Genomic DNA, 9,588 nt, shown 5'->3' on the forward strand with positions numbered 1-9,588 from the left:
CAAACACCCAGAATAGTTAAAGCTCCCCTGGTGATTCCATTTTACAGTGAGGATTGAGAACCCCTGGGAAGTCATCTTCTTTAAGCTCCAGCAGCCATGCTCACAATGATTTGCACATTTGAGTAGCCATAGAAAATCCTCAGAAAAACTCACTCAACCTACTACCCCTAGAGAGTCCACATTTGAGTCTGGACTCAGGAGTCTGCATTCTTAACAGTCATCTCAGATATTTTCACTTTGAGTCAGCAGTAGGCCACATTTGGGAAATGCTGCCTTTAGAGGCATGGGAGTGAGATGGAAGCAGGAGGACTCTGGCCCTTTAAGGTCTGATTGAGGGATGGCATTTACAACAGCTGTGAGGCAGAGCAGGTCCCTACTCTTTCTCCTTCTGGATGAGGTAAGAGAGGCGGTCCTGCTCGTTGACTTTGGCCTCTTAAAAAGAGAGTGGGAAGGGCATCCTGCCTTACCCACCTCCTCTTTCTGCTCCTTTGATGCTGAAAGCTCAAGTTATAGGAGACCTACTTTGGCCTAGGAGGTCGTCTTGGGAAGCAATATAGGGCCTGCCTTTCTTTCATTCCTTGTCCCATTTTTGGTTCTGGAGACTGGATGTGGTTACTTGAGTGAAACAAAGGGATAAGAGTGACACTTTTGGGGCTTGGTCTGGAACTCTTGGTTTGAACACTAAGCCTGTCGAGATGGTCTTTCCCAACACTCTTAGAATACTTCTTTGGGGACTGGTGCTCTCCCTGAAACATGGGGTCCAAATGGAAAAGCTAGACCATCCCTCTATTATCCCCCTGCCAATGGAATTCCCTACCTTGCCACAGTATCACGAGCTGGTAGAAGAAGAACCACAAAATCAGCAGAGGGAGCCTCAGCTTGGAGTATATCCTCTACAGTACATGCTGGAGTTGTACCAGCGTTCAGTTGATCCTGATGGACGTCCTAGGAAGAATCGCACCATCAGAGCCACTATGGTGAGGCTGGTGAGGCCTTTGGCCTATGTAGCAAGGCCTAAAAGAGGTGAGTTCTCGTGTCCCCCATTCTACCCTAGAGTTGGGAGAAGGGCAGAAGAGTGTAAAGAACAAGGAATCTGTGGATTTACTGTCAGGCCTCATTGCCTGGTGCATGTAGGCATGGCTTCATTTCTTTTTCTTTTTGGTGCTGGAGATTGAACCCAGGGTGCTCTACAACCAAATCAGTCTCCAGCCATTTTGGGGGGAATGGGTGGTACTAGGGAATGAACTCGGGGGCACTCAACCACTGAGTCACTTCCCCAGCCCTATTTTGTACTTTATTCAGAGACAAGGTCTCATTGAGTTTCTCAGCACCTTGCCATTGCTGGCATTGAACTTGCAATCCTCCTGCCTCAGCTTCCCTAACTGCTGGGTTTACAAGTGTGCACCACCATGCCCGGCCCCAGTCCTTTTCAATTAATTAATTTGTTTATTTATTAGTACTGGGGATTGAACCCAGGGGTGGTACACCACTGAGCCACATCCCCAGCCCTTTTTCATGCTTTATTTAGAGACAGGGTCTTGCTGAGTTGCTTAGGGCCTTGCTAAGTTGCTGAAGCTGGCTTTGAATTTGCAGTCCTCCAGCCCCAGGCTGTGGAGCTGTACAATGACAGACATGCACTACCACACCTGGCTGATTTTTAAATTTTGAGAAAGGGTTTTACTAATTTGCTGAGGGTCTTGCTAAATGGCTGGGGCTGGCCTCAAACTTGTGAATCTCCTGCCTCTGCCTCTTGAGTCACTGGGATTACAGATATGTACTACCATGCCCTGGTTTTGAAAGGACAGCAAGCTCAGGAAAGTTAGCTCCAAGCCTATTTTCCTTTAGGGCCCCAGCTTAAGAACAGATTAGCCCAGGGCCTACTGAAAAATCTTTTCCATTCCCCACAACGACTGAGTAATGTGTTAGCCACTTTCTTTCATAAAAATCTTATACCTTGTTATCTGTGAAAACTGTAATTGAGCTGCATTTTTGGAGGGCTGTTTATGTGGTGGTTTGCTCTTAGAAGGCAAGTAGTACAGGATGCTGTGTTGGGGAGATTTATAAGCCCTCAGAAAGGATGAGAAAAGCTAACACCTGAGGATATGTGAGCATCTTGACAGTATTTAATTAATAAAAGCCAGTACCACTTGTAGTTGTGGGGCAATTGACAACTTTAGAGACCAGAAAACTATGGCATGGAGAGAGAAAGCAACTGGCAAATGTCAAACAATGGGTGGCAGAGATGGAGTTTGAGCTCAAGTCTGATTCTAAAATCTGTCTATAACTTTTTAAACCTTTAAGGGCAGTATCCCAACAGGCCAAGAAGTTCTATTTGGGCCATGCTGTGACCTTGAGATTTTGGAAACAAATATCTTTCAGATTTTCTTTGTCCCACCTTGCTCAATTCTGCTTCGAACATCTGCATTAGACACTCTTCCAGGACAGCAGCAGGTGTGCAGGGTTCTCCAGCCATCAACTTCAAGGAACTCTTCAGAACCTGATGAGATTAATCTGGGTTTTTTTTTCACTAGTCTCCAATGACAACGGACAGAATTCACACTCATCTTCCAAGTAAAACAACCAATAATCTCCTAGCTATCTCTTACCATGAGCTTTTTGTGTGTCGGGCATTGCAGAAGATGCTGTACAAAACTACCACCCTTAATCCTTGCCATTACCAGATGAGGTTGGTTAATAAACATAATATTTTATAGATGAAGAAACTGAGGCTCAGTAACTTCACCAATGTCACACAGCTAGTAATTGTTAGTCAGGGGTCAAATCTAGGCTCTCAGGTCCCAGAGCCTGTGCTTTTAATCAACATGATATGCTGAATTCCCAAGAGATTTTAATTGAGCACTAGGCACTATATCTGGGTTGAGTATATGCAGGCAAATAACTACTTCCTTGATTTCTAGGAGGTTCTGGAATAATAGAATGGGTAGATAAATAATCACATAATGTTATAAGTGCTTAGAAGAGGATAAGCAATTGGGATCCCAGGACTCCAGAGAAGAAATGGTTCAGGCCTGGGGATATAGCGCAATTGGTAGAGTGCTTGCCTCACATGCACAAGGCTCTGGATTCAATCCCCAACACCACACACACACACACACACACACACACACACACACACAAATGGCTCACTATTTGGAGCAGAGAAAGGGAAGCAGAGAGAATGTTGGAAGGCCTCATTGAGAAGGCAATATTTAAGCTGGAACTTAGGAAAGGAGGAGTAAGGAGAAGATTACATTTTCAGAGAAGTTCATCCTGATTTAGGAAAGAGAAAATAACTTGGTGTGGGTGGAAATTCATTCAACAAATATTGTATTCAGCACCTACTGAGGGCTAAGTATGCAAATGTGATTAAGACAGGCAAAGCTACTGGCTTGGAGCATGTGTTCTGGTGGGGAGATAAACATGCAAACAGTTAAGTTGCAATTTGTGGCAAATGCTGGCAAATGCTATCAAATGATGTAAGTTATGATTGAGAAAAGCAAAAAGACATCTCTTTCCGTGGGGTTATGTGAAGGTATCTTTGAAGAGGTAACGTTTGAGCTGAGGTCTGTTAAGAGAGACATGAGAAGAGTGGAGAGACACCTGACTTAGGTTTAAGGAACAACATGTGCAAAGGCCTAGAGGGAAGAATTCCCAAAAGAATTTAATTGAGCACTAGGCACTATATCTGGGTTGAGTATATGTGGGCAAATAACTACTTCCCTGATTTCTAGGAGGTTCTGGCTAGAGTCTAGAGAGCACTGCAGAGAATGGCAGGATATGAGGCTGGTGAGAGGTGGGGTCTCAGAGGCCCGGAGGAGGGCCCCAGATTACTTTCCTAACTGCAGCACAAAGCAGACCAAGTCTAACGCTGAGAGGCTGAAAAGGAGGCTGCCTACAATTAGGCATATATCCCAGCCGATTATGAAGCATACTGGTATCTTAGAGACTCTGGAAAGGATCCAGAAGCAGATGACAGATTCAGCCACATGGGATGTATGAGTCCTTCCTTTCCCTGAAAAGTTCTGAGCAAACCCTTCCTGGCTCTGATCCTCAGCAACCCTACCCTGCTTCAGGAAACTTGTGAGGTCAAGGTCAGAAAGGAAAGGGCAGTTCCTCACTAGACAGCCTGGTAGAGGTTTGGGTTGAGTTCCTTTTTAGGCAGGGTGGAACGGGTGTATGAGTGAGCCTCTAGGAAAGATTATTGTAAAATGGGAGTGTGGAATAACATAAGAAAGAAAATACAGGTCTGGCTTGGGCCTGTGTGAATGATGGCTAGTGAGTGCCCCAATCCTGAGGGTGTGTTAAGCATGAGTTAGAATGCAAACTTTCAGAAGTATTCTGGAACATCAAAATATTAAAGAATTCTGTTTAATCCCCAGCACTATTACAATTCCAGGCTTGTGGATTCAGTGGAGGAGCAAAGTTAGGTGAATAATACATAGATTAATGTGGAAATACTTACTAAGATGTTTGTAAGGAGAGAGAAGACCTTTTCCTGAGATGACTGGTTTTGTAGTCTTTGCTCTTGACCTTTACCAGAAGGAGGAGCACAAGTTGGAAACTCTGCAGGCCCAGCCTTCCTACCCTTTGGCCACTGGGTGTCAGCACAACAGTTTGGATTAAATCTCTCAATTGCTAAGGGGCATGTAGTTTTTAATAGATTTGCCAGCAAACAAAATATTGTGATCAAGGCCTTGTTGAAATGGTATTTAGAGAAGTGATGGTAAAATGAATTGGGAAATGGAGATCCATTTCTAGAAAGGAATGGAAAAGAGAGAGATGGGGAATTAAAGGAGAAATGGCCAAAAGATACTCAAGAAGCAATTAAAAAAAAAAAAAAAAACTACTTGTCTTTGTAAATGGACAGAATGCCTTTATCTTACTTATTTTTATGTGGTGCTGAGGTTCAAACCCAGTGTCTCTCACGTGTTAGGCAAACACTCTGCCACTGAGCTACAACCCCAGCCCAAGAAGCAATTCTTGAAGTTGTTGAAAGACAGAAACGGCAACAATACCTGTCCCCACTAGTGGTATAATTATTCTGTGGTGCCTTGGTCCCAGATTTAAAACAATGACAGAATTGCACCCAATATTGAATTGTTGCCCCAAACCTGCATCTGTATAGTGATGTGAAATAAGGACTCCTTTTAAAATATTTTAAACTCTTTTATTATCTTTAGTTACACATGACAGTAGACTATGTTTTGGCAGAATATACATACATGAAGTATAACTTATTCTATTTAGGATCCCACTCTTGTGTGGAGTTTTCCTGGTCATGTGTACAAATACAAGGCTAGGAAAGTTAGGGCCAAGTTTCTACTGTCTTTCCAATTTCCCCATCCCCTTCCTTCCCCTTTGTTGAATCCAATGAATTTCTATTGTTCCGCTCCCCAACCTCCCCATGGGTTAGCAATCAGAGCCAATCCCAAGAAATGAAAGACCACATGTTTTCTCTGAAATAAGGACCCTTAATGCATGTATGTTTCAACATGTCTTTTAGTCACCTTTAGTAGTCAATAATATAATTGATCTTCTAAACTCTTCTATGCTTGAGTTTTTCCCCTGAGTCTAGAACTGTAAAGTGATGTAAAAGTGAGACAAAATTACTTTCTTTAGTGTTTTAATTTGTATTGGTGCACTATAGTTATACATAATAGATTCATCATGACACATTTTACATGGACATGACATAATTTGATCAATTCATTCACAGTACTTCCTTTTCCCTTACCTCCTCCCTCCCCTGACCAACTTCTTGGCCACTGGTACAGTTTCTTTTCTTAATGGCAACCAGCTTGAGTTCACTTTTTATCTTTACCATATACTGGCTATGTGTCCTTCATGGTTTTGGTTTCTGTGGTGCTGGGATTGAACCTAGGGCCTTACATATGCTAGGCAAAAGTGCTCTCACTACTGAGATACATCCAGCACTTGGGTGTGTGTCCTTTGACATAGCTTCTGTGAGCCTCAATTTCCTTGTCTGCAAAATGGGAATAATAAGTATCTCATAAGACCATTGAGGATTCAAGAGTTTGATAAATATAAAGCATCTTATACATTCATAAGTGTTCAACAAATGATAGATATTATTACCTTGAGTTAATTTCAGGGCTGATTACAGCTGTGTTTCTCTTGAACAGTTTTGTAAAGGATTTTCAGGCTCAATATCCAGGCAAGACACTAATTCCCTGACCCTGTTCTGTCTTATGTGTGCAGGTTCCTGGCATATGCAAACCCTGGACTTTCCTCTCGGACCAAAGCGGGAAGTGTACCAACTAGTCAGAGCCACTGTGGTTTATCATCAACAACTCCATCTAGCTCACTTTAATTTATCCTGCCATGTAGAGCCCTGGGCCCCACAAAGCCCAAGCAACCACTTTCCTTCAGGAAGAAATTCCTCAAAGCCTTCTCTGATGTCTAAAGCCTGGACAGAGATGGACATCACACAACACATTCTGCAGACACTCTGGAATCACAAGCGTCACAGGGTTCTAAGACTTCACTTTATGTGTCGGCAGCAAAAAGGTAGCATGGTTCCTGGGATCCAATGGAATGGAACTTCACCTTTGGACACTGCCTTTTTGCTACTCTATTTTAATGACACTCATAAAAGTGGCCAGAAGGCTAAACTTCCCAGTGGACTAGAGGAAATATTAGAAGGGGGATCTTCTCTTTTAAGGAGGGTCCGGCAAGCAGGCAGCATCCTGCCTAGGGTTTCTGACTCTTCCCAGAAACAACATGGGTCTGCAAATAATCAGTCTGCAAATAATCAGTGTTCCCTTCATTCTTTTAAAGTCACCTTCCAGCAGCTGGGCTGGGATCATTGGATCATTGCTCCTCATCACTATACCCCAAACTACTGTAAGGGATCCTGTCCTCGGATACTACACCGTGGTCTCAATTCCCCCAATCATGCCATCATTCAAAACCTTGTCAATGAGCTGGTGGACAAGAATGTCCCCCAGCCCTCCTGTGTCCCTTATCAGTATGCTCCCATGAGCATCCTTCTGATTGAGGAAACTGGGAATATTCAGTATAAGGAGTTTGAGGGTATGATTGCTCAGTCTTGTACATGTAGATAATGACACAGGAACAGCTAGCTCAGGTTGCCCATGTAATTAGAGAATGTGAAAGATGTACTTGATCTTAAATCTATAGGTCTTATCCCTTGCCCTAAGTATTGTTTCTTTAGTCTCTTCCCCCATTTATAATCTACTCAGTTGATAACTATGCTGATACCCATTTGACCTATTCAAATTTGGTCACTAGAACAAATCTGACTACTGCTATTGATCAGCACAACTTGATCACCAGTTAGAGCCCTTACTGCTTGGGTAAGATGGTCCTTTGGAGATGTTCTATTTTGTCATTTTTATTGTGACTTTTTCAAGTCACTGGAAGCTGATAGAAGTTTATAAAGTATCCCACCAAAGCCTGGGAAAGGTGGACTTTTGCTAGTGTTCAGCTTCTAAGGCTCTGGAAGATTTGGAGTGGGATTAGTAGCTTAAGATTTTTGTACCCTCTTCCTCCCCTTCTGTCTCTTGTAAATTAATGTCTCCTATCCAGACTGCCTGCTTCTATGCTCCTTCCACCTTCTAATTCTTGGACTGGAGAACTTTGTAGGTAACCGTCTTTATAGGAATCTTCATGTAAACATGTAGGGCTTTTCCTCTCGGCCTCTGCTTCTGGGAAAAGACCCACAGGGAAACATCACCATGGAGTTGTCTGAGATGGCAGTTTGCTTCAACACCACCAGCATTTGTGGTAAAGAGGAGAAGAACTGTCATTGCTGGTTAGGATGAGGGAGATATTTCAAACTTTCACAGGATGTTTCATTATGCTACATAACATTTAAAGTCCTTTAATCACACCCAAAGAAAGTTCCTTGGTGGCTCAGAGATCAGGAGGCCTGTTTGGGGGAGGAGAGGACTGTTTTGGTGGAGAGGAGAGTGAGCCATGCAGAGGCCTGGAACTGCCTTCATTCTGGGCTTGCCTGTTTCATGTATCCATTTGGGCTCTAGACATTAGACTTGGGGAGATGGGGATGAATGGAATTCAGTTGTGGGCTAACCGATGCTTGTGCTATGACTCTGTTCTATATTCCTATGTTGTATTTAAGTGATGGGATGGGGATGTGTTACAAATACCTTGAGGGAAAAGTAAAATATGAGAAGATGAAATTGTTAAATACATTGTACATGTATGGAAATATAACAGTGCAGAATTATAATGCATTAATAATAATTAAAATTCTTTTTTGTTCAAGAAGATATGAATATTTGGGGAATTGGGAGAACAGGTGGAAGGAATTTGTTTCCTTTCTTGGCTTTTAGCTATGATTAGGATCTCATCTCTAGTCCCTATGGGGCAGGTCTGCTGGCTCTTCAGAATTCTGCTTTCTTAAAGGCATACTGCTGGTGAACAGAACTCACTGACATGCCCTATTGAGGAAGCCTGGTAAGTCTTTCCCTCTGCCCAACTCTTCCTGGGGATGGGATTGATTAAGGGCAGGTACATGTGTTTGCAAATGTTAATCCCTATCTTTCTTATCCATCATAAATCAACTCATTTTTACCATTCCCTTCTCAACAGTTAATTCTAACTAGACTAAATATGCTGCAAGTGAATATCTCACAAGTCTATGCATACATAAATGCTATTCTTCCCTTTAAGGAATTGTTCCTTAATATTGCTTTGTCCATCTACCTACTGCAGCTTTAGGAATCAGGTAAGGTGTTTTGTTTTTGTTTTTTTTTTAAATCTCGGTAGCTCCCATGCCCCTCCAGACTCAGGTAGGTGTCCACTTTGTGTTCACATAGCATTACATGCTCTCCCTCAGTATACACTAGTGTAACTGTTTATTGCAAAAAGGGTGGAGCTCATTTTGAGGGGTTTCACTGTGTCATACCCCTGTTCTCTATTGCCAGACCCCAGTACCTAGTAAGTCATTAACACAAACACAGAACACTAACAATACTTGTTACAGAGTGGAAAATTCAACCCAGGGCCTCATATCTGCTAGACAAGTAGCCTACCCCTGAGCTTTATACCCCACCCAACAGTGACGTTTTTGTGGGGGATGCATTCTTCCTGATACAATAATTCAATATTTGCATAGTTCAGTATTTTTTTCCAGTGGAATAAGTGTAACTTATGCACATACTTTGTACATAAGTTAAGATGATTAATAACTGTGCCTCATTTCAAAAGCATGCTACAAATGTCAATAGAATGTGACAGTTTTGTTACTGAACAAGGCAGTTTGTGAAATCATATGTACCTCATTTTGAACTGAGAGGAGATATGGGCTTTTAGTCCAGTCATTTTCCCAGAATGCCTGGATTATGCACAAATACATAACAGGCCTGAAGACAAACCTTGGTTATAGGACCAGATCCTGAGTTTAGTCTCTTGGTTCTTTGGGATTTGCGGAAAGTCCTGATCTCCTAGCTTTGCGTCCTGAATACCTGTGGAACAATCTGTTTAGGGAGCACTCAGTTAAATGGCCCTATTATCCATTAAGCCCAGACTCATCAAAACCCCCAAAGAAATCACTGGCTGTTAGTTTAGTTGAGGTGTCCAGCA

The 9,588-nt window shown here is 42.6% G+C and overlaps 1 protein-coding gene across 1 annotated transcript; it reads left to right on the top strand.

The window, feature by feature from the left end:
- The first annotated feature begins 695 nt into the window (after window positions 1-695).
- Window positions 696-7,085, top strand: LOC143638494 (bone morphogenetic protein 15-like). The gene is made up of 2 exons (XM_077106427.1): window positions 696-1,023; window positions 6,220-7,085. The coding sequence occupies exons 1-2, from the start codon at window positions 696-698 to the stop codon at window positions 7,083-7,085; spliced, it is 1,194 nt and encodes a 397-aa protein (XP_076962542.1).
- Window positions 7,086-9,588: the final 2,503 nt, after the last annotated feature.

Source organism: Callospermophilus lateralis, chromosome X (assembly GCF_048772815.1).
Source record: "Callospermophilus lateralis isolate mCalLat2 chromosome X, mCalLat2.hap1, whole genome shotgun sequence".
Taxonomy (NCBI): domain Eukaryota; kingdom Metazoa; phylum Chordata; class Mammalia; order Rodentia; family Sciuridae; genus Callospermophilus; species Callospermophilus lateralis.